Consider the following 21,369-nt stretch of genomic DNA (forward strand, 5'->3'; position numbering starts at 1 on the left):
GCCATCACAAGACCCGGTTGCAGCCGGCATCTTGACAACGGCTACCAACTCTGACGGACATGTTATGACGCTCCATGTCAATTCACGCCTTCGTCCTGTTTGTGAGGCGGTGTGTTGGTGGCCGTTCTGAACGATGAACATAGCCTCTGTCGCATTGGCTGTCTGATGTATACTATGGCCGAAGCTGATGCTCTCTAGGTTGAGACTATATATGTAGATCGGCCTTCCTGATGTTGCAATGAAAGATTTGGAAAAATAAGAAACTCAACTGACTACCAAACTCAAGCACCACAAACGGCAACAACTCCTGACATCACTTACGATGGCTTCTTCTCTATCCTCCTATGTCTTTGATGATGAAGGCATGACTTGGATTACCTGTGATCTGTGCGCTGGATCCTTCCAACGTGGGTCGTATGTTCACTATCCTCTCTATTGTATCTCAGCTTTACTGACGCTGAAGCAGTGGGTTATGCCAGGCCTGTCATGGAACCAAACTTCGTCGGGTTTCCTACAGCTATCTCGCTACAGGATCCTCCCCTCCCCAGGTTCAGGGAGGCACCACTCCTCCACCTCCTCCTCCGTCCAGAGGTGGCCAGCATGACCGTTCTCACGGAGGCTCAAGTGGTTTCAGTGTCTATGGTCGCCGTTCTTGATCACTCTACCTCATGGCAGACTAAGGTCAGTCTTGCTAAGAAATGTCTTCCAGGACATGTACAAGAGGGGACAGCCGTATCAGGCTACATACAAGTGTGCACACTCAATCGTTTGAGATACCATGTGATTTGCTTTTATTGGTGTGGATATCTATCTATGGAGGGATTTTGGTTATGGCCGGCATTTGTCTGGTGTCACTCGTTTTGAGGCTTGACTTGATTTACTCTGGTCTTTGGTTTGGAGGATGAAGCTGTGCTGCTACAGGAGCAACAATTGGCAGCTAATCTCACTCCTTAATAAATGAACTTTGCTCGAAATATGACATTTGCAGCTGTGCCGATCTGTTTTTTTAAACTCGTATACTCGACATCAAGCCTAGAGCGCCTGGGATAGAACCGATTTGCCAGGGTCGTCGACTGTTGAGTAATTCATATGAGGTTCTGTGTAGCTCATGGGTATCTCCTCATCTTGAGTAACACTGTGGTTCCCCTAAAATAGTCTCTCAAATTATCGTGGCAACAGTAGGCTATTCAATGGTTGTCTCATGGTCAACTCGATCATGAATACAACTTTTGACGAATAGCATCTCCTCCTCTTGCCCCGCGTCATCCCGAGAGCTCTGTACTATTTCGTAATGGACCCCACCCCCACTTCCATTGGATCACATCACTCGTACCCCGATGCCGGCACCAACCCTCATCAATCTTTCCATATCTTTCGCCATCTTGATAACTTGCTGATTTTACTCATAAACGATGCGAACTGTCCTTGGCCGACTCGCACTAACATCTCGATCCTTGACGACCTCAGCATCACCGTTCTCACTATTCCAACGAAGCAGCCCTTCCATCACCCGCAAGATGTCGTCCATCACTGAACCAGTTCTTAAGCAGCGTGTTAAGCTGTCTCTTATCCAACTCGCTTCTGGCTCTGACAAGAAGGCAAACCTCGATAGTGCAGCTTCACACGTCGCCCGAGCAGCTTCTTCGGGCGCAAAGATTGTTGTTCTGCCAGAATGCTTCAACTCGCCTTATGGGACAGATCACTTCCCTCAATACGCAGAGACTCTACAGCCTAGTCCGCCATCTAACGATGCTGCGCCCTCTTATCACGCCCTCTCTGCAATGGCCGCCGATAACAAAGTCTACCTCGTTGGTGGATCAATTCCAGAGTACAGCCCGAATACGAAGAAGTACTACAACACAACTCTCATCTTTGGACCCGACGGTGCCTTGTTAGGTACACATCGCAAGGTGCATCTTTTTGATATCGACATCCCTGGCAAGATCACATTCCGCGAGTCAGATATTCTCAGCCCTGGTAACAAGGTGACACTTGTTGATCTTCCCGAGTACGGCAAGATTGCTGTTGCTATCTGCTACGACGTTCGCTTCCCTGAACTAGCCACCATTGCAGCTCGAAAGGGTGCCTTTGCTCTTATCTATCCTGGTGCTTTCAACACCACAACCGGCCCTCTTCACTGGCAACTGCTCGGTAGAGCTCGAGCTGCCGATAATCAGCTCTATGTGGCTCTCTGTAGTCCCGCACGCGCTGAGACGGGCTACCCTGCTTACGGCCACAGTCTTGTTGCCGACCCAATGGCGCAGGTTCAGGCTGAAGCAGATGAGAAGGAGACCACTGTCGATTGGGAACTCGACCCTGAAAAGATTACAGAAGCGAGAAAGAACATTCCATTGAACACTCAACGAAGGTTTGATGTATACCCTGATGTGAGCGAGGGCAAGATTCAGTTTGAGGAGCCTTGAATCTTGAGACTGCTACCCCTTTGAGCGGTATATGAAAGCCAAGATTGGAATGCATCACGGGACAATGACGGAGGATATATTGAGCGAGGGATCAAAATCCTTTATTTCATGACTCCACTTGCAGTAAAACTCCAGAGTCTTTTCCTTTTTGAACACATATATACCTTTGCGTCCGTGTTAATCTATTCGTGACCGCCTTGGTCATCTTTTTTATATCTCCGTTGATCCCTATCCTACGTAAACTCATAAAAGAACCAGCCATCCTGCCCAAAGATCCTCGACATGGTAAATAGCTTTACTCAAGAGCCTTCTGGGCGAACTTGGGAAGGACGAAGCTGGCCTTGTGGATGTCAGCAGAGTAGTATCGGCACTTGGCGTCCTCCTCCTCCTTGGTCCAGGATCGGAGAGGTGTCTTCACATCGGCCTTGGGGTCCTTGGAGCAGACCATGAAGCCAATCTGACCGGAGGGGTAGGTAGGGATGGTGGTGTAGGCGTACTCGGCGACGGGGAAGATAGCCTGGCAGTCCTTCTTGAGGCGGGTGATGAGGGGGAGGTGAAGCCAGGGGCTCTCGGCTGTAAGCAAGTTAACGAGTTAGTGTAGTCCCAGGAGAAACTGCTATGCAATACTACAATAACATGGCGGATCAGGAACAGCAGAACTGAACGGACGAACGCGGCACACGTTAACCAACAAACGAAATGCATGCTATCGCGGGACTACCGGAAGCAGAGCTGGGAAAGCAGCACTAGCTTCTGGGAGCCCCTAGGAGGGAAGCGGCACCAAAATGTACCCATCGAGGGAGATCCCAGCCACAGCGATCAACTTTGATCCGGGAGGGTTCCCCGATTCTGCCGTTCCTAGGGACGCCAGTTACTCTCCTCAAGAAAATAGGGAACATACAACCTTGAGTAGTAATGACACCGCCCTCACGGAGAGCATCGTGGAGGAGCTGGAAGTAGCTCTTCTGGAAGAGAGCCTCAGCGGGACCATCGGGATCGGATGAGTCAGTGATGATGACGTCGAACTCGTTCTTGTAGTCGTTGAGAAACTTGAAGCCATCGCCAATGTGGGTCTTGGACTTGGGGTGGTCGAAGCCGCAGGCCATGGAGGGGAGGTGCTCCTTGGAGAGGCGGACAACAGCCTCGTCGATGTCGCAGAGGGTGGCCTCTTCAACGCAGTCATGCTTGACGATCTCACGGAGAACACCGCCGTCACCACCGCCAATGACAAGAACCTTCTTGGGGTTGGGGTGGGAGTTGAGGGCGAGGTGGGCGATCATCTCCTGGTAGGAGAACTCGTCACGCTCGGTGCACTGGATAACGTTGTCGAGGACCAGGACGTTGCCGAAGTCGGTGGACTTGAAGATGAGGACATCCTGGTACTTGCTCTTCTCGTGGACGAGGACCTTCTCGACGCGGAGGGTCATGGCATGGCCTATTGGGTAGGGTAAGAATTGAAGGCCGTTTCTGAACGGATTGTATGTGCCTACCGGGCCACATGTCCGAGATCTCTCGGAACCAGCCATCTGAAGAGACTGTTAGCTTTTGCCGACAAGAAATGAAAACTCTGAGGTAATTGGAGTGCATGCGAAGATCTTGGTGTATGGAGGGGAAGCGTGGATTGAAGAGCTGAGACTATCGCCATTGTATAGCGATAAGCTCAAGAATTTGAGCCCGAAATCTTGTAAGAATCAATTATCAATTCATAGGCTTCAATCTTGAGAGAAACCGCCAGGAATTGAGTGACCAGACATGTTCATGATGATCATTATCATGAGAGAGGGGCAGGATAACGTGGGGCAGTAAAAAAAGATAACATGAACAGCAAGAAGAACATACCCTTGATGGTAGGGTGGGTGATCTCCTCAGAAGACATTTTGTTGTTGGAAGAGTAGAAGGAGGAACAAGAAAAGGTTCGACGTGACGTAAATGCAAGCGACGAGCCGAAGGAGGAAGTGGTGATGTTTCGTGGAGGTGAAGAAAAAGGCGGGAGTCTTGACTTTTTAAAAAGGTGCATCCATTCCTGCTTCTGGAGCAACTGGTGTACACGGTTGTACAGGTACCCGCGTCCGCGCCTGCGAATGTAAGAGCTCCCGGACGTAAGTATTAGTGGAGACATAGCCATTGGATGGCTTTAGCGGGTAAAAAATTTGACGCCCACACAGAAACAGAACCAGAACCTGGTGATGGCACTGTCGTTTTTTGGGCATCGATTGGGGCCCCAGATGATTATCAGGCGGTGACTTTCAAGGTTGCTGAGGCATTACTGGGTACCCTAGACAGCTTTGTCTCACTGTAAACGGTGAAATAGACTCATGATACAGCGCATTGGTCGTTTAACCCATGTTGTACTGTTCTTGTACTTGGTCAACGCTAACTAACGGTAAATCTTCTCATTATTCTGCCCAATTGCTGCCATTTTCGGCTTAACCGCGCTGACAGGTACGTCAGTGGGACAGGACAAGAGGCCAAACAGTGCATAGCACAACGTGGGGTGGGTGGTGGAACGATGCTTGGAAGGATAGAGAGAGTTGAATGTCAAAAGTAAAGCTGATTTAACCTCTCTAATTATTTCCTTTTCTGGTAACTTGAGCTTTCACCCCAGCATGGCCCATATTCGAAGCGGGCCATGGAGGTCTCAGTTCTGAGCTAAAGGGCCTATTGGCAGTCCAAATGGGGATATATAGCTACGAGACGCTTCACATTGGTGACTTGAAATATACCTCGGAGAGCAATTGGTAACTGAGTGGATTTATCTCTCGAAATCATTTCCCTGTCTCGTCTCTCATCATAAGGCAGAGCATAAGGGCCATGGGCTCAAATAGGACAATATACATCGCTTGTTTGGTATATGTTCTAACAAGCTCAGACAAAGAGGAGGATGTGAGCTGGTATCGTGGTACAAAAGATCCTTCCCAGATTTACAAACTTTTCCCGCTATCAAGGCACAGTCTTCCAACATCCAGAATCAGAGGACACCCAACTTCATCTGAATAGCATTGACTCATTCAGCCCATAGAATCATACGCCCTTGTTAACCCCCTAAGCGCCATTCACCCCGAACCTTGATTGCAGGAACGCCTCGTAAACCAGAAACTACCCATGAAACGCCAAGCATATAATTATAAACACATAGAATAATGAAAATGCCAGCCATCGGTGGAGATGGACATGTGTACAGAGAGTTGAAAATGGGGCTACCTTCCTGTTGTTTGGCAGCAATCATATATAACGTACTTCGAAAACCTCATGATCTGTTATCGTCATCTTCGTGAATGTGAAACTCGGCCGCGTTGTTATCTGGCCACGCATTTTGTGTACTGGGATACTCAGAAGGCTGGCTGCTGACATTGCTGTCAGGATCAGTCTGGTGAGGATCAACGTTTTCGCCGTCTGAAGCCTCGCGCTGGTCCTCGATCCCAGGCCACGGCTCATCTTCTGGAAGCTGCCAGCCCTGCGAACCTTGCTCTACGAGAGCTTGGTTATGTGTGACGATCTCCATGTCATTCACACTTTCAGCGTCTTCCATGTCTTCGGACCCGCTCTCATAAATCTCGATGTTAAAGTCAGAGTCATCGTCGAAGTCATCCTGGGCGGGAACAGGAGCAGCACTTCCGGCGCGAATAGGTCGTTCTTGGAGAGGAGCGTTGCTGTACGGCGTGGCATAGGCAAAGGGAGTAGTGCCACGCGCTGGTTGGCGATCATGAATTCCAAGAGGCATTGGACTTGGTGAAGCAGTCCATCTGGGTGTAAAACGATGGCTAGGTGATCTTGTGCGGCGACGCTTCATGATAGCCGCCTGGGAGTTGGCATGCAGAGCTGGGGACGAGCGACGGCTCTGTCCATATGACGCAACGCGGCGTCTGCTGAGAGCAGGCGAGGCTTGTATGGGGGCAGACATGGGCATTGAAGAAGTTCTAATGTGAGGTGGGCGAGAGCCCCGTCTGCTGAGCAAAGGCGACTGAGCACGTGTCATTGACGGACTTGCAGATTTAATTGACTGCAAAGCTGGATAAAAGGTCTGTGATGGTGATGATGAGTTTGGTGCCTTGTCAGGTCGCACGCTCATGGAGCTGCTTGCACTTGGTGGCTCATCGAGCTGCTCAACCCAAGACCAGCACTCTTCATAGGGTTTGCCTTCATCTAGTGAGGCTGATGGATCAGGAGCGACCGGGCTCATTTCCCTGAGCATCTGCCACGTCCAGCCCATTTCATAGGCTTGAAAGTCCTGAAGGTAGGCATCAGGATGAGTTACGAACAACCTAGGCTCAGAAGCTCTCATCATGACTTGGCTCAGGAACTGAACATCCCACACAGCTGGAGTCATCATCTCAGCGGGACTGAGGAAGCGTAATCGTGAGTCCTTATGGATTTTGCGAAGAGGGACCCAAGTGGATTGAAGTCCCAAAAAGGATGACGAGCGAGGGTCTGTCGTTTGTGGACGAGAGAAAATGTTCATCTCGCGAAAGAGGTGACCAAAGGCTGCATTCATAGCCATGGTAACACTACGGGCGTCTGAGCCCTTGACAGATATCGTCTTGATTAGACCACGGCTGCGCAATCGTCGATCAATAACGCCTTTGTCTGCGCAAGCTTTAGGCAGAAGCCATTTCGTATCTTGATCCGAGACCATCCAGTCAGGGTAGAGCGACATCTCAGACCGGAGAGTTGCTGTGCTGTGCGTCATGGGTAATTGCGTCCAGTCATCATTGGAGATTTGTGGCTCGTTCTTGAACTGCTGTGCCTCCTGCCACACCTTTTTGAGGGGGAAAGGCAGAAAGACTACTTCGATCTCAAATGGATGATTTGGGGATGGCATCAGCGACTGTAATTGCACCACCTGTGCTTGTAGAGATTGGACCTGACTCCAAAGCTCCTGTGAGTGAGTTGGCCGACTCGTAGTGCTGGTCGATACCGATATCACACTTGCATCATCGCCACGACGAGACGTGACGCTATTGCTGTCGTTGAGAACGCTCTTGTTATCATTGACAAGTTTTTCCACTTCCTCAACGCGACTTTCTAAATCAGTCATACGAATGTCGGCGTGATCATGCTTTTCGTGGCATTCCTCGTGTCCCGCTGCTGTGAATGAGACCGTCTCCAGCCGATCTAAGCGCTGGTCGTGGCCGCTGACAATATCAGATAGATTCTTGAAAGCGCGACGCGAAACAGCGGCACTGAAAGCTGTAGCTCGGGGTTCGGACTGGGTTGGTGTGGTTGCGCGGGGAGTGTCAGGTGGTTTGTAGTCCTGGGAAGTCCACGTAAAAGAGTCAGCTGGTGGCGCCTGGTTCTGAGGCACAGAAGTTGGAGGAACATCCTGGGTATTGGCCTGAGTCGGAGACGGAGGTGTCTCTGCTGTAAGCCCATTGAGTGTGTGGAGTCCCTTTCCTGCAAACGGCCGGAGATATTTGGCTTGGGCGGATGAGGTTGTCGATGCGGTCTGAGAGGCAATCAAACACTGGGCAGGTATTGGTGGGATAGCAGAAGGGCAAGACTGAGACTGAAGAAGGCCACCCCAGCTTAAGGTATCCGGGATTGAGGCAGAAGCACCGAGGTTTTGGCTGGCAGGAATCCGTGAAAATGGGGCGGTATCCACGGATATTCTCTGGTCCGGCAATCTCTGGTCTGGTGTCCTTTGGATGAAAGAAAAGGCTCCTGCATTAAAACTCGAGAAATCCATTCCGGGTATCACAGGGGGCGTCTTGATGGCAATGTCCACTACGGGGCTTAACGGTTCTCTTCCGGTCCTGGGTCTTTCGTTCTCCTGGCCTGGTATACCAACCTCGGGCTGCTGAACATCACGAGATCCCTCCTCATGATAGCAGGCGTGGTGATTGCACATACACCATTGGGATTGATCCGGTACAAGATTGCCAGTTGGGCAACGACTCCAGAACCTCCGGCATCCACATCGGGCTCCATTGGCACCAGGATTTAGGTCCACGAAACCGCAAGCTCCTCCTGGCAAGCTGGGAGTCGGCGCCCTTATCGCGACAGCATCTGTGTATATATCGAAGGCATTTGGGGCGAAGTGAGACGGGTCGAACGGGGTCGTTGCCATTGGAAGCTACACGCGCTCATGTCGCGAGGTTGGGATCGAAAGCTAATGTGTAGATAGACTCCGGAGCCTTCGATGATTGAGGTCCAGGGTTGGGAGGAAACGCTATATAAGAGAAATATATATGGTATGGCAATTGGTCGCTGACAGCCGTGATGATGTGTCAAGGGCCGCAACCAGGCCCAACTGGACAGGGTCGCAGGCAAATCAGCCGCCTAATTTCAATTCATCGCACTATAAGATCAATTAGAAGAGCTGTCCAGGTCGTCGAGGTTGAAAAATATCCAGGCGCAATCTATAAAACCCGGGCGAGGAAATGGAACAGAATCCCAAGGCATGGATGAGACTGACCAAAGCGCGAACAGAGGAGGGAAAGCACACGAGCGCAGATGAGGGAACAGCGCAATATATACGATGGAAGCTCAGGAGACGATGAGAAATCGCAGGCGAACGGGGGGGAGTGGGCGAGAAGCACAGTCGCAAGAGCACGAGGCACAAGATGGAGGGGACTCGAAATGTCTGCCTGCCTATGGAGGAGGGAACAGGGCGAACAAGGCGATTGCTTTTCGAGTGGTTCACGAGATGAGATAGGACAAGAGGGGACGGGGATAGGGAATCATATTCCCCCACAGCAAGACACGCCTCGACGGTGGACACGCGCGAATCCTGTTGATGCGCTATTGCCATAAACGGTAAGTAATCATAGCTGCCTTTACAGTGGAAAATAGACCAGAAATACAATACATCCAACACAACTCAATCGCTCCAATCATGAGCAAAAATAATGAGTTCAAGCTTCGTAGTAAGGGAATTAATTCAGCTTTACCGGCCAGATATTCTTTTAGGTTTTAATAACGATAACCGTTGAAGAACACGAAGCTTCACATCTGCCTCTAACGTCGTCTTGGTTAAAATGCAAGGGAGACACGAAACTTGTTAAAGCGGCACCACTTGTCTCAGAGCGCGCTCCTCGCCAAGTCACTTTCAGAGCTGCCTCTCTTTTGACCCCGCCTAATTAAGTGCTCCCGCCAGTGCACGCTCACTAACAGTGACAAAAGCACAAGGAAGCGCTTCGAGATAAGGATTTTCTAGCCAATAGGGTATTTCCTCACTTGACGAGTCCCGCCTTGCTACGGGAGCGAACGGCGCCTCCCTCTTCTCCCCGTTGGTCTAATTTGAGTCAAATGAACGGTTGGACAATGTGCTCCAGAAAGGAAAAACTCAGTAGTCAAAACACAGTATATCTTGAGGAAAAGGAGTCATAATTGTCAGAACTTTTGATTGAAGAACCATCCTAGGCCCGTTACTGCGTGTGAATGATACGCAGTTCAGGACTTACACCACTTGCAAAGAACCCCTCTGGACTCAGGTACAGGTTGGAGCTGTGTTCACAAAAAATAATACACCCCGTGCAAAGAATTAAAGATGCCTCATTGAGGCAAATTTCGCACGAGGCTGAAAATTCAATTGGCTCTCAGCCTCTCCTGATATTACTTTCTTTTCAAGATTGACGTGATTGTCATGTCCCATTGCGTTCTGATCTCGACTCGTTCAGTGAGGCGATGACTGGGCCCTTCGCCTCGATTAATGGCTGGCTGTGCAACACACCAGAACATTTAGTGACAAAGAAAATACATTCATAGTGAACCAGCATTAGGACGATGGAAGGCAGTTTGTCTGTAAAAGAATGAAGGAATGGTTTGTTTTTTTTTTTTCTTTTTTCGTTTGAAGTGAGTAGGTATTGGGGACCTGCCCAAGGACAAGTCCGTAAAATCATAAAATAAAACTCTATCATGTCCCAGAAAAACTCCAACCATCATCTTTGAATAATTTTCAATAGTGGTGATTTCCTTCGTTTAGAACTTACATCATGTAGTTAGCCTGTAACTGGGCAAATGCTCATTATACTCCTGATGCGACCGTTATAATGCGCCCTTCGTAGCTCATGCGTCAACATCTGTCACACTTTCATCTTCACATACATCAGTTATCGTCACACTTCGCCCCAGCTACCCATCGGACCGTTAGACGCGATTACAGAGCCTGTACCCAGAGATCCACCTATGTCCCAGTAATGTCGAGATGAGACACTACTACGGCGAGCGGATCGTCTGGTGCTCTGACTCGCGCAGCTACTCGGATGCCGAATTGCCACTGGACTTCCGGGCGTTGTAGCTTTGAAAGTTCGGCGTTCGGCGGGAGGTCGCATGCGTGAAACCAGCGGGTGGTGTTGACGGACGCGTGCCAGCTTTGCGGCTGTGTCTTGGCTATTCGACGTAGCCAGATGAGCTGGTGTTGATGGAGCCGGATTGCTGCTTCGTGGCATGAAACGAGAGCGTAGATATCTGAACACCAGTTTCATATCAAGATCTTTCTCCCATTCTTCCTGAGTGAAAGTGTTGCTCATAGGAGTGTCTTGTCGTGATGTTTGTGTTGTTTCGGCCGATGGTTCAGATCTGCCATGAATGTTGATGGGTTGTGATGATGTCTGGATTGTTGGTTTGAACTGTGGGAATGACGCGTGTTCGGGTTCTGTTGGTCGAATGTTGTCTGTGGCGGAATGAGACGAGTTTGACTCTGGGATGATTGGAAGGCCAGCGTAGGGGAGAGGCATCTGCTGGACTCGTGTATAGGTTGAGAATGCGCCAGGATGGTGCGAAATATGGCTGACAAGGGAACCAAGCTCCCTTGACATCCTCTCCAGCATGTCCAACTGCCACTCCTCTCTAGAGGCAAAGTGTCGCGACTCCCACGCCAAGGTTTGGGAGGCGCGGGGTGTTGACGATAGATCTTCATCATCTTCAATTACCGTTTCTCCTAAGAACACTGAAATCGATCGTTCGTCCATTCCCACTACATCTCGCAAGAATCGTCTGGTGACTTTAGAAAAGAACCCCTCTGAATCTGATGATGTTCCAATAGCATCCTCATCGTGCCATGTCATGTTGTCTGATTCTCCATCATACGCAAGGGCCGACGGTACAGAAGGCACATTGGAGGACGGACGTTTCTGAATAGATGCCTGCGAAAGTCGTCTCCTCCTTGTCTCGCGCTGAATCTCACCTAGCAATACTCGACTGTGTTCCAGTCGCCAAGCTTCGATTCTTTGGCGCTTCTCTGCCTCATGAACCTGGTCGTGTTCTACATCGAGCTGCCGCAGATCAAAACTCTCTCTTCGCTGATACTGCCGTCTGGGATTGAATCGTTCGAATTGGTAGATGTGATCTTGTGCTTCGGCCCCCAAGGTGGGCTGGTCAAGGTGGAAGGATCCCAGACCATCGTGGCCGGGAAACACTGGCCCAGATCCCTGCTGTTCGTCTTGTGGCTGATGCTGCACTGCAGATATTGAGCGAAAGCCAGGCAAGTGGCCATCTAGACTATCTAGTTCGGCATCATCCTCTTCATCAAGACCAGATGCTGAGGCAGATTGGCGTGACTCAGCCTCCGATTTCGCAGCCGAGTTCAAGCTGCCCAGATCCCCTACTCGCGATCTCCCAGGAGTTTTCAACGAGTGATCCGTTTCGGTGAGATATGATGTTGTTGTCACGTCAGTGGGCGCGAAGAGCACCCATGTCTGCGACTGTTCTGGTTCACGTTCTTGGGTAATTGGCACCTCTCTCCGGGGGATCTCTTGCTCGTCAACAGGAGCCCGTACGACGCGCTGGACCGACTGTCGAGTCGGCTGATGGAAAGCCATGATTGTTACGCTCGTTGTAACTGTCGTGAAGCGACGATGTTGGCGCCGATAAGGAAATGGCGGACAAGATAAGATGCGTTGATGATGGAAGTGGACCCCCTAGATAACTGTATCCGCCTGTGTCGGGGGGCTGGCGGAGCTGGAGGTGATATGCGGTAAAGTGGAACAAAGCAAGTAGTATATGGATTTGGATACTCGCGGTTGACGACCTCGAGCAGTCCAAGCAGTGAAAAAGATGAAGGTATGAAGTAAAAGACAAGAAGATTCGAAAAACAAGGATGTTGGGGGAAGAAAGGGTTTGTAGTATCACTAAGAGATAGGGAGAAGAGAGGCGGGAGGATTGCAGATGGAACCTTTGGAGGGGCCAGTCAAGCACCTCAGCGCAAAGCGAACTGCACCAAAGGAAGCTAGGCCAGTATCCGTACCTTAGAGGGATGCTACGCTCATGGGCGTCATCTAGACGCTGTAGTCGGGGGTTGATCGGCGGGTGGGGGGGAGACGCTCGCGTGTTCACTTGTCCATCCATCCGCCGTAGCCAGTGAAGCTCAGCTGCCTTTTAGACAGAGAGAAACAAACATGTGCAGTACCCGGAAAGACGGGTAGAAAGTACCACTGCATAATGCTGGGTATCGAATGTTAAGAGTTGAGACGTCTTAAAACTATGCGTTCCCACTCAACAGAGTCCACCCGCATGAGTCGCGAGACGCGGATGGATAAGACAAACCCAAGGCCGCATTAAGACATACAACCCTGATTCTAGCTCTGGCTCTTCTGACGTGGACAGGCGTAGCAATCTTGTTAACGAAGCCCGAACAAACATCCATGATGGAATTTCGGGCCTGCTTATCACTTCATGCCGTGCTGACCGATATTTCAACCGCAGCCGTAAGTTGAAATGTCTAATAAGAAGTCGTACGGTTAATAAACGATTGTTACATTCTTCGAGAAGGAAAAAGGGCCCGGCACATATCCACAGCCAAGATCAGATGCAGGGTGATAAGTTGCTGTCCATCAAAGACAGATCTGAGGTACCTATGAGCTATAGGTACCTAGTCTGCCCGTTGTCCCGCCCAAGGTGACACAGCCGCAGGTGAGGTGCCTTCATGATCCCCCAGGTCCTCACATTCCATTTGTCCAATGCCAGCTTTAGCCAGCCACTTCTCATCTCATACTGCATCTGACTGTGCTAATGGATGCTACTAAACCCGACCTAAAGGAACAGCGCCACACGATAGACACCGACTATCAAGTCTCTCGCTACAACTGAACCAGCCTAGGTACCAAGTAATTTTCACAAAGAAAGAACATACAAGTCCCCAAGCGATGATTAAAGGGCTCCTCACCTCATACAACCTTACGATTCATGTTTCTTCGGCCTAACCAACGGGGCTCCCGCTCGTCCAACGATAACCCCTGGTGTCTTCTGTCAGACTGAGGAAAAAAGGCGTGCGCTACCTGTGACCTTCATGGCGTCAGAAATCACCCAAGTGAAGTCATGTGGTCCGAATCCAAGCGTAGCCATATTACGAGACTGCCCCAACAAGACATTGATGAATGTCTCTGCCAACACTCTTGAAGTACAGTCTTCGATATGCACAATCCCAAGTACCTTGGAATGAGATATAATAAGCAACAAGAAATGGTAGTATTCCTCCTGCATCAAGATTCCCCCAAAGGTAAGCGGGAGTACACCACCATAGTCGGTAGAGAGGTACGAGTGGGGATGCCGACAACACAACCCGCCAATCACCAAGCCAAAACGTGAGAGGAATGCCAGGCTTGAGCTGATCGATAAGCAACTGTCTGACTACGGCAAGCCAAGAAGTGCATGACTTAGAGATCGAGAGGCACATTTCACAGTGTTACGGATCTTAGAAAATCATATCCCGTGCTTAGATAGACCTATCACACTACCTAGTCAAAGTCAGAAATTCTTTGAATGATATCATCAATGATGAGGTGCACGATGAGGGAACACAATTCTGAATGCAAGATTTCAATTTGCCTAACCGGCACCTTTCAACTAGTAGAGTATCGAGAGGTCCTTATTTGACAAGCCATTTTGACGCCAGAAAACCCAGATTCCATCCTGTCCATCATTTCTTTAAGCCTCAGACTTGAAAGCATCGGGGAAGCGGCGGATGTTGCGCTCCAGAGAACCGTGGTTGGAAAGGAACTGGACGTAAGCACCGTCGACCTTGACGCGGCCAGCAGCTTTCTTGTCGAGGTACTCCTCACGTCGGAGAGGGGTGAAGCCCCAGTTCTTGGAGACAATGATCTTTTGTCGGCCAGGGAACTTGTACTGGGATCGTCGGAGAGCCTCGAGGGCGATGGCACGGTCTGGTGGTTGATTAGTAAGATGGTTCAGGGTGGCAAACCGGATTACACATACTGGCATCACGAGTGCGGACGCTCATGAGAATCTGGCCAATGTTGACACGGGCGACAGTGCCGTTGGGCTTACCCCAGGCACCACGCATACCGGTCTGCAGTCTATCGGCACCGGCACAAGACAACATCTTGTTGATACGGACGACGTGGAAGGGGTGGGCGCGGACTCGGAGGTGGAAACCCTCCTTACCGGTGTTCTTGACGAGGTACTTGTTGGCGCAAATACGGGCGGCCTCGAGGGCCTCGGAGCTCAGCTGCTCATACTCGTTGGAAACGAGGTGAATGCAGAGAGGGAAGTCGTCAACATTGGCGCGCTTTCGGCCAAGATCGAAGATTCGGATCTTGGGGTCGGGGACACCACGGTTGAACCGAGACTTGGGGTACGGCTGGAAGAGGAGTCAGTATGATATGATCTTGAGAAGTTGGTGATTCATAATCAGAGAGACCACCCCGCAGAAGCACGGCGCTGGATATTTCGTGACGGAAATGAACCAGCGAGGTCAAAATCACAATATTTCTGGAGATGATTCTAATGAAGAAAAACTCACCTTGTTCTTGCAGTACCGGTAGCAACGAGCAGGACGGCGCGCCATTTTGTCGGAGGTTTTGATGGATATCCGGGGTTGATGGTGTTGGTGTAGGAGAGAGCAGAGCTGCACACAAAGAATGTCCCAAACAGCCTTTGTCGCAATGTCTGCTAATTTGTCAGCGAATGAGGTCAGCGGGTAAATATCGGCTTAGGGCTCTGAACGACAGGAACGTATCGGGCTTAGCGCACTCCACGCACTTGCCTTTCAAAAACCCATGCAACTTTTTCTTCACACATTCAGCTTCCATCAACGAACGTCAAGTCACCGCCAACCCGTCGCCCAACAGTCACAATGGCCCCCCAGAAGAAGAGCAAGAAGGATGCCAACAGCATCAACTCTAAGTTGGCGCTTGTTATGAAGTCTGGAAAGGGTATGCGCAGAGTCCCGAGATACGATCAAAAACGAACTTTGGACTGACAAATTTTGCAGTCACTCTTGGCTACAAGTCTACCCTCAAGAGCCTCCGATCCGGCAAGGCCAAGCTCATCATCATTGCTGGCAACACTCCTCCTCTCCGCAAGTCTGAGCTTGAGTACTACAGCATGCTGTCCAAGGCCCCCATCCACCACTTCTCTGGCAACAACGTAAGTCCCAAATCGCTAGGTCTCTTTACAAATACCGTCATGTTGCGGGAAACTGCAACATGATCCTTCTCGGAAATGTTGGCTTGCTTGACAACATTTCTTGGTCCCAAGAACTTGAGTTCTTGCGGCCTACCCAGAGAAGAAGTCATCCGACTTTGGAGGGTTCATAGGCTTACACGTCCCTCCACAGATTGAGCTCGGTACCGCCTGCGGTAAGCTCTTCCGTTGCTCCACCATGGCCATCCTTGACGCTGGTGACTCCGACATCCTCAGCGACCAGCAGGCTTAAGTGTCTCGCTGATAGAGAATGTATTTTATGGCGTTTGGGGTAAAATGGGTCCAGGGCATTTGAGGATATACCAATCTGAGTAATGAAAAAGCGAAAACTCGTATTGAGAACATGCGATGCAAGAAAGCAGGCAGTTCTCCCCTTGACCTATGTGTCTTGGGCTTCGTTGGACTTGGTATTGATTACCAGTTCAAGCCAATAAAAAATAAAGCTCATGAACATTGTTCCCCGCCAATATTTGTCTTGTCCCTGTGATTGTAACATTAGCTGTCATGCAATTGGATTTGTTAATGCCGCGCTCAGTGTTGCAAAAAAAAAGAGCACTAGTGTACGAAGTCTGTCATCCCGTTGTCAAGGACTCAATACGGAAGCACTCCTCTTCGCCTGTACATATATTTATATCTACTCTTTCGTTGCTCATTATTCTTACCTGAACAAGGTTTCCTAGTTCTTAAGTCAACATGTAATCTTTGTGTCATCCCTGCTCTAGATGCATTAAACCTTCGATGGTAGGATTGCACGGGTTGTTGAGGAGCAACAAGTTGCTGGGAACGCATGACTTTACCAACTTCAAGAGCCACTCAGTTAATTGTAACTCACAAGGTTCAGGCCTCGGACCTGCAGTGACCACACTAACTTTGTGTTGCGATCAGGATTCGAAAGCTCGGGTTAGCTGGCTGTGAGTCAACCACTACGTGGCATACATATAACATGATCAATTTTGGAACATATGCTCTGACGCGGCTCCTATCACTTGCTTCCTGTTGCTCATTCCTGAGCCACTCAAGTGATACATTGACTGGTAATTTATCCAAAACTCAATTGCCAATCTCCCAGTACAATTCTTCCTAATTTCCAGGCGCATCATTAAAGGCACGTTGCCAGAGGCCATGCACATTACGCATGGATCAAGTATGGCCCTGTTGTTTGCGGGAAAACCTCCAGGCACAAGCAAATGTCCCCAATTCCTTCTGGGGAAGATCCGTGGCATTCATTCATAAAAGGGCCCATATAAGGAGCTGTTCCACTCATTGACACGACAGAATAACATTGAACAGCCACACATTACCTCTTACGACGCTACCGCGCCAGCAGTGTTACGGATATAGATTGGCTGCTACAGTATGAGTAAATAATTAAGATTAATTAATGGCTATATGTACATGTGTACCTCGAAACCTTCCTCATGCTCCATACCTTAGGTAAACCATAATAGAGGGAGGGCTGTTGGCAATAGAGTGTGAGTCCCTGCATATCAGGCCAGCCAACACCCGCCAAATCCTTTATCCTCGACTGGCAAGTTTTGCAGCTTCGTCCCTCAAAATCTGCACAACATTCACGTTTCTGCAACAAACCCCAAACTGAAGTCGTTTCTTGAGACTCATCGCTATCAATACAATTATACAGTATGGCACAGTATTTCCTGGCCTGGCGTAGCCTCCACTGTTTCAGCAGTTGAATGCTTGGATGCCCCAGAAATATCGACCTTCTGGACGCCGACGCCACACGCTAAAGTGCAGGCCCCTACCCCGTACCTGGCAACGTCCCTTCTGAGGCGCAGACGGACTGTCCATTACTGTATTGGACAGACGAGACACACTCCTATTTCAGCTTCGACCCTTCTTGTTGGGTTTATTTTCTTTGAATACGTTCCAGATCACCGGGCGAACGTGCAACACAATCGGCCGCAAGCAGAAGACACTACCGCAGATTTAAGCCGTACAATATCTATACTCGACCTCGAACAACCTGGTGTTGCTCTCGCTCCCTTGAGACACCGCCAACTCTTCTTACGCTACATCGCTAAAAGCATACGACCCAACACAGCCCAACCAAACAAAACAATATGTCCGCTGCTACAAAGAAGCCTCCGGCGGGTGGTGTTGGCCGAGTTTCTCATACCGAATCTAATTCTTCAACAAGTCCTTCTCCCTCACGTTCCAACTCTCGATCTACTACTCCTACCAGCAATGGCCATACCCGCACTCGATCGCTACGAACAACTGCGCCTGTGTCGGCCCGTGCTGCTATTGCCAGAAGGGATACTCTGAGTGCTGCTGAATCGGACGCTCGAGCCGAAGCTGCTGCTGCCGTTGAAGATCTTCAGAAGCGCCTAGAGAATGAGGAGAAGTCTTCCCTTCAATACAAGCGTCAGGTCGAGGTTCTCCAGTCCAAACTCGATGAGGCGGTCAAGGAGTCGGCGAAGTTGGAGGAGAAAGCGCACGAATACGAAGAACAAATTGAGACTCTGAGTAACGAGAAGAGGGAGATGACTCGTCAGATGCGTGAGATGGAGTCCATTTACGAAGCGGAACGCAGTTCGATTCTTAAAGAGAAGGAAGAAATGGCCAGCCGAGAAGAGGAGATGCAGGCCATGATCCAGCGGCTCAAGGACAGCCTTGCCCAGCGAAACAACACGGCGGAAGAGAGTCGCCCCTCGAGACAACGTATGTCCACATATTCATTCTCTCTGCCATCTTCCCCGCTCACTGGTTATCCAGATTCTGCCGGCTCATCGCCATCGCTCGAAAACGGCAGCTTCGCACCTCCATCCTCTATACAGCGCAGCGATTCGCGGAATAGCTCGAAACTCATTCTTCAGAAAGATAAGCTCATTGAGTCTCTACGACTGGAACTCGCTGAGGCTCAGATTAAGCTGGTCGAGTCAGAGAACCAGGGTGGCGGTCGCCTACACGAAGTCGAACGACTTCTCATGGAGGCTCGCATGGCGAACGCTCGACTTATGGAGGACAACGAGAGCTACCAGCTGCTTCTACAGGAGCGTACACTCAAGGGTGACTTTGGACAGAACGACTTCAGCTACATGGGCAGCAACTCCAACCAGGATGCCCTGGCTGCACTCGAGGGCAAGGCGGCTGGTTCTAGTCTTGCTGATGAGTTGTCTGAAGCTACTGAGGGGGAATCTGTCTCCGACGGTGACCGCCGTCTTGAAGCCGAGCTGAAGTCCATGAAGGAGCAGAACAAGGCGCTCACACTATATATTAACAAGATTATCGAGCGCCTTCTTCAACATCAGGACTTCGAGTCCATCCTCGACCAGTCGAGCGATTTGAAAAGCCTCCCAGATACCAACAAGGAGCTTCCTCCAGCCCCTGCCGACAAGCAACAGTCTGGGGCAACAATCCTCCAGCGAGCCAAATCCATGGCGGTCGGGCCTACCAAACCGAGGCCTAGGCCAATCTCCGTCATGCAGCCCTCCACCAGCTCAAACCACACCGACCCTGACAAGGCACCTAGTATACCGATCGGGTTATCACGTTCAACCAGTACAAGACGGAATCCACGGCCTCAGAGCGACCAATATACTGGGGCTGCCAGCCTGGTCAGCCAGATGTATCGGGGGCCAGACGGCCCCGTCTCTCCACCACTTGGGACTCCACGGCATTCCCAAACCTTCTTCTCCCCGCCGAACAACTCGGGCAACCCTAACGCGGCCGCCCGGGTGCCTAGCGGAGCCTCGGTGGCCACCTCCGGCAACTTTCCTGGGATGCGGAGTGAGACGTCCAGCTTGAGCGGGGAGTCTGGAGAGTTATCCATGTCCACGCCGCCCTCGCAATCACCACCCCGAACCCACAATGATAGGCACACAACGTCGTTCGCGGGAGGCAAGCCGAGGCCACTTCGACTGGTCCAGGAGAACCAGGAGGCTGTCAAGGAGAATAAGCGAGCCAGTTGGTACTCGCCATTCACCTGGGGGGCCAAGAAGGAGGACCAACAGGTACCGTCTGGCAACCCAATTCCCGAGTAGAGCGGGATACGGCTGTAGGAAGGGTCTGAGACTGGAGAGAAGATGCTACGGAGTGACACAGAATTAATGAGATGTGACGCTTGGATATGTATGTTCATGGGGCATCCTTAGGGACTGATGACTGGTCATGTACGATTTACGTCATTAGATATAGCGGCGTTTGGTTCATGGATTATCGTTGGCTGTATCGACGCCGTCTCGCAAGCAATGGGTGGTGTTTTAAGGATTGTCCTGTTTGTGCTTGGGATAGGTGATGGACAATTCCAAGCTAGTATTGGAGCACATGACTGTTGACGACGAACTGAGAATGGAGGCATGATGTTTCTAGATATAGACTTACGGAAAGCACTCGTATAGCGAGGTTACAATCATGAATATAGTTGACGATATTGGTTTTGCGAATCCAGCGGCCTCTTTATTAATCTTAGATAACTTGGAATAGTGCTCTGTCTTTTCTAGGGCTGGCATTTCAGGGGTATTATAGACATGGATGAATCTACAGCGACACAGCCTGAATGGGAATGTCATATTTGATTCCGTAACTTACCGATTATCGAATCCTGAAGGTTATGGAGTTGCGAATATTTTCCCCATCTTCCTGGCCATCGCTGGCCTCATATGCAATAGAATACTACATACCAAACCTGACCAGCCGCAAGTTGACCGGCTGCTGAATTGTCAAGTTTAGTGAGATGACGTTCCCTATCAGACCCTACATGCATCCTGTACAGAATCAATAGTCCTTCCCATGGCAACTCTACGATGTTACTTAAACGAGCAGATAAGTGTACAAACATGTACAAGTTGCGCGATTTCAGCAAGAGCCATGATGTGTAAAGCAGTCATTCGTAAGCGCGCGCATATACCACGACTGGACAACACAGCATACATATATACTACAGTCCCAGGGGAGTCAGGGTTATTGTGATAAGACGGGACAAGTGGTCCGTGGCACGAGGAACATCCCGTTGACAGCTCAGACGGCGCGACGCGGGATGATCATCTGCGCAGGAACCCGAGGAGGCGATAGGCCGTGTTCATGACATGTCAGCCCTGGGAATGGGGGTAGGTGATACAGAACAAGCAGGACAATGAATCAAAGAAATAGCGCATGTGGAGGGTACGTATTGTTTGTGATTCAGAGGGTGCACTTGGGATTGTGACTGTGATTATCATGATGCGTTATGTTGATGATGATTTGTGGTTGTTATTTGTCCACCACCAACTAGGGTTCAGATTAGCAGCCGACTCTGATCTTACTTCCATTCTCACTAAATCAGCAGAAAGCATCGAAGCCAAGCCGGTTGAGGTGGCCAAGCATTCTATTTGGAGACTGTTTAGCACCAGTTGATGCCTATCAAGGCTGAATCGAGATCCAGCTTTTCTTATTGTAGCATCTCGAAACTTGTATTGTCTGTCTGCGTGAACTTGGCTACCCTCGTGTTACAAACCAGGGTTGGAGACTCTCTGGCAAGTTTTGGGGTGTTGAGGCGAGGCACTTTAGTGAGTGTAAGAGAGAGAGAGACTCAATTCTCTACTCCTTATCGGTAGTTATAGGGTTAATA

At 50.1% G+C, this 21,369-nt stretch overlaps 9 protein-coding genes across 9 annotated transcripts; 5 read left to right on the plus strand and 4 right to left on the minus strand.

Annotated features, from left to right (window-relative positions):
- Positions 1-322: 322 nt before the first annotated feature.
- Positions 323-656, plus strand: FPRO_07768 (uncharacterized protein; the record flags this gene model as incomplete). Its single annotated transcript, XM_031234139.1, has 2 exons — positions 323-414; positions 467-656. The coding sequence occupies 2 exons, from the start codon at positions 323-325 to the stop codon at positions 654-656; spliced, it is 282 nt and encodes a 93-aa protein (XP_031083906.1).
- An 861-nt stretch (positions 657-1,517) lies between these two features.
- On the plus strand, positions 1,518-2,423 carry FPRO_07767 (putative nitrilase (NIT3); the record flags this gene model as incomplete). The annotated part of the gene is made up of 1 exon (XM_031234140.1): positions 1,518-2,423. The coding sequence occupies one exon, from the start codon at positions 1,518-1,520 to the stop codon at positions 2,421-2,423; it is 906 nt and encodes a 301-aa protein (XP_031083907.1).
- A 295-nt stretch (positions 2,424-2,718) lies between these two features.
- Positions 2,719-4,299, minus strand: FPRO_07766 (SPE-3 spermidine synthase; the record flags this gene model as incomplete). Its single annotated transcript, XM_031234141.1, has 4 exons — positions 2,719-2,996; positions 3,325-3,858; positions 3,914-3,949; positions 4,263-4,299. The coding sequence occupies 4 exons, from the start codon at positions 4,297-4,299 to the stop codon at positions 2,719-2,721; spliced, it is 885 nt and encodes a 294-aa protein (XP_031083908.1).
- Positions 4,300-5,670: 1,371 nt separating this feature from the next.
- Positions 5,671-8,487, minus strand: FPRO_07765 (uncharacterized protein; the record flags this gene model as incomplete). Its single annotated transcript, XM_031234142.1, has 1 exon — positions 5,671-8,487. The coding sequence occupies one exon, from the start codon at positions 8,485-8,487 to the stop codon at positions 5,671-5,673; it is 2,817 nt and encodes a 938-aa protein (XP_031083909.1).
- Positions 8,488-10,477: 1,990 nt separating this feature from the next.
- Positions 10,478-12,181, minus strand: FPRO_07764 (uncharacterized protein; the record flags this gene model as incomplete). The annotated part of the gene is made up of 1 exon (XM_031234143.1): positions 10,478-12,181. One exon carries the CDS (start codon positions 12,179-12,181, stop codon positions 10,478-10,480), a length of 1,704 nt encoding a protein of 567 aa, XP_031083910.1.
- Positions 12,182-13,006: 825 nt separating this feature from the next.
- Positions 13,007-13,448, plus strand: FPRO_07763 (uncharacterized protein; the record flags this gene model as incomplete). Its single annotated transcript, XM_031234144.1, has 3 exons — positions 13,007-13,066; positions 13,227-13,271; positions 13,398-13,448. The coding sequence occupies 3 exons, from the start codon at positions 13,007-13,009 to the stop codon at positions 13,446-13,448; spliced, it is 156 nt and encodes a 51-aa protein (XP_031083911.1).
- An 837-nt stretch (positions 13,449-14,285) lies between these two features.
- On the minus strand, positions 14,286-15,165 carry FPRO_07762 (putative 60S ribosomal protein L10, cytosolic; the record flags this gene model as incomplete). Its single annotated transcript, XM_031234145.1, has 3 exons — positions 14,286-14,521; positions 14,574-14,958; positions 15,121-15,165. The coding sequence occupies 3 exons, from the start codon at positions 15,163-15,165 to the stop codon at positions 14,286-14,288; spliced, it is 666 nt and encodes a 221-aa protein (XP_031083912.1).
- A 288-nt stretch (positions 15,166-15,453) lies between these two features.
- FPRO_07761 (putative ribosomal protein L30, cytosolic) lies at positions 15,454-16,035 on the plus strand (the record flags this gene model as incomplete). The annotated part of the gene is made up of 3 exons (XM_031234146.1): positions 15,454-15,532; positions 15,592-15,746; positions 15,937-16,035. The coding sequence occupies 3 exons, from the start codon at positions 15,454-15,456 to the stop codon at positions 16,033-16,035; spliced, it is 333 nt and encodes a 110-aa protein (XP_031083913.1).
- Positions 16,036-17,881: 1,846 nt separating this feature from the next.
- FPRO_07760 (uncharacterized protein) lies at positions 17,882-19,804 on the plus strand (the record flags this gene model as incomplete). Its single annotated transcript, XM_031234147.1, has 2 exons — positions 17,882-18,482; positions 18,537-19,804. The coding sequence occupies 2 exons, from the start codon at positions 17,882-17,884 to the stop codon at positions 19,802-19,804; spliced, it is 1,869 nt and encodes a 622-aa protein (XP_031083914.1).
- Positions 19,805-21,369: the final 1,565 nt, after the last annotated feature.

The sequence above is a fragment of the Fusarium proliferatum genome (assembly GCF_900067095.1).
Source record: "Fusarium proliferatum ET1 genome assembly, contig: FPRO_scaffold007, whole genome shotgun sequence".
NCBI lineage: Eukaryota > Fungi > Ascomycota > Sordariomycetes > Hypocreales > Nectriaceae > Fusarium > Fusarium proliferatum.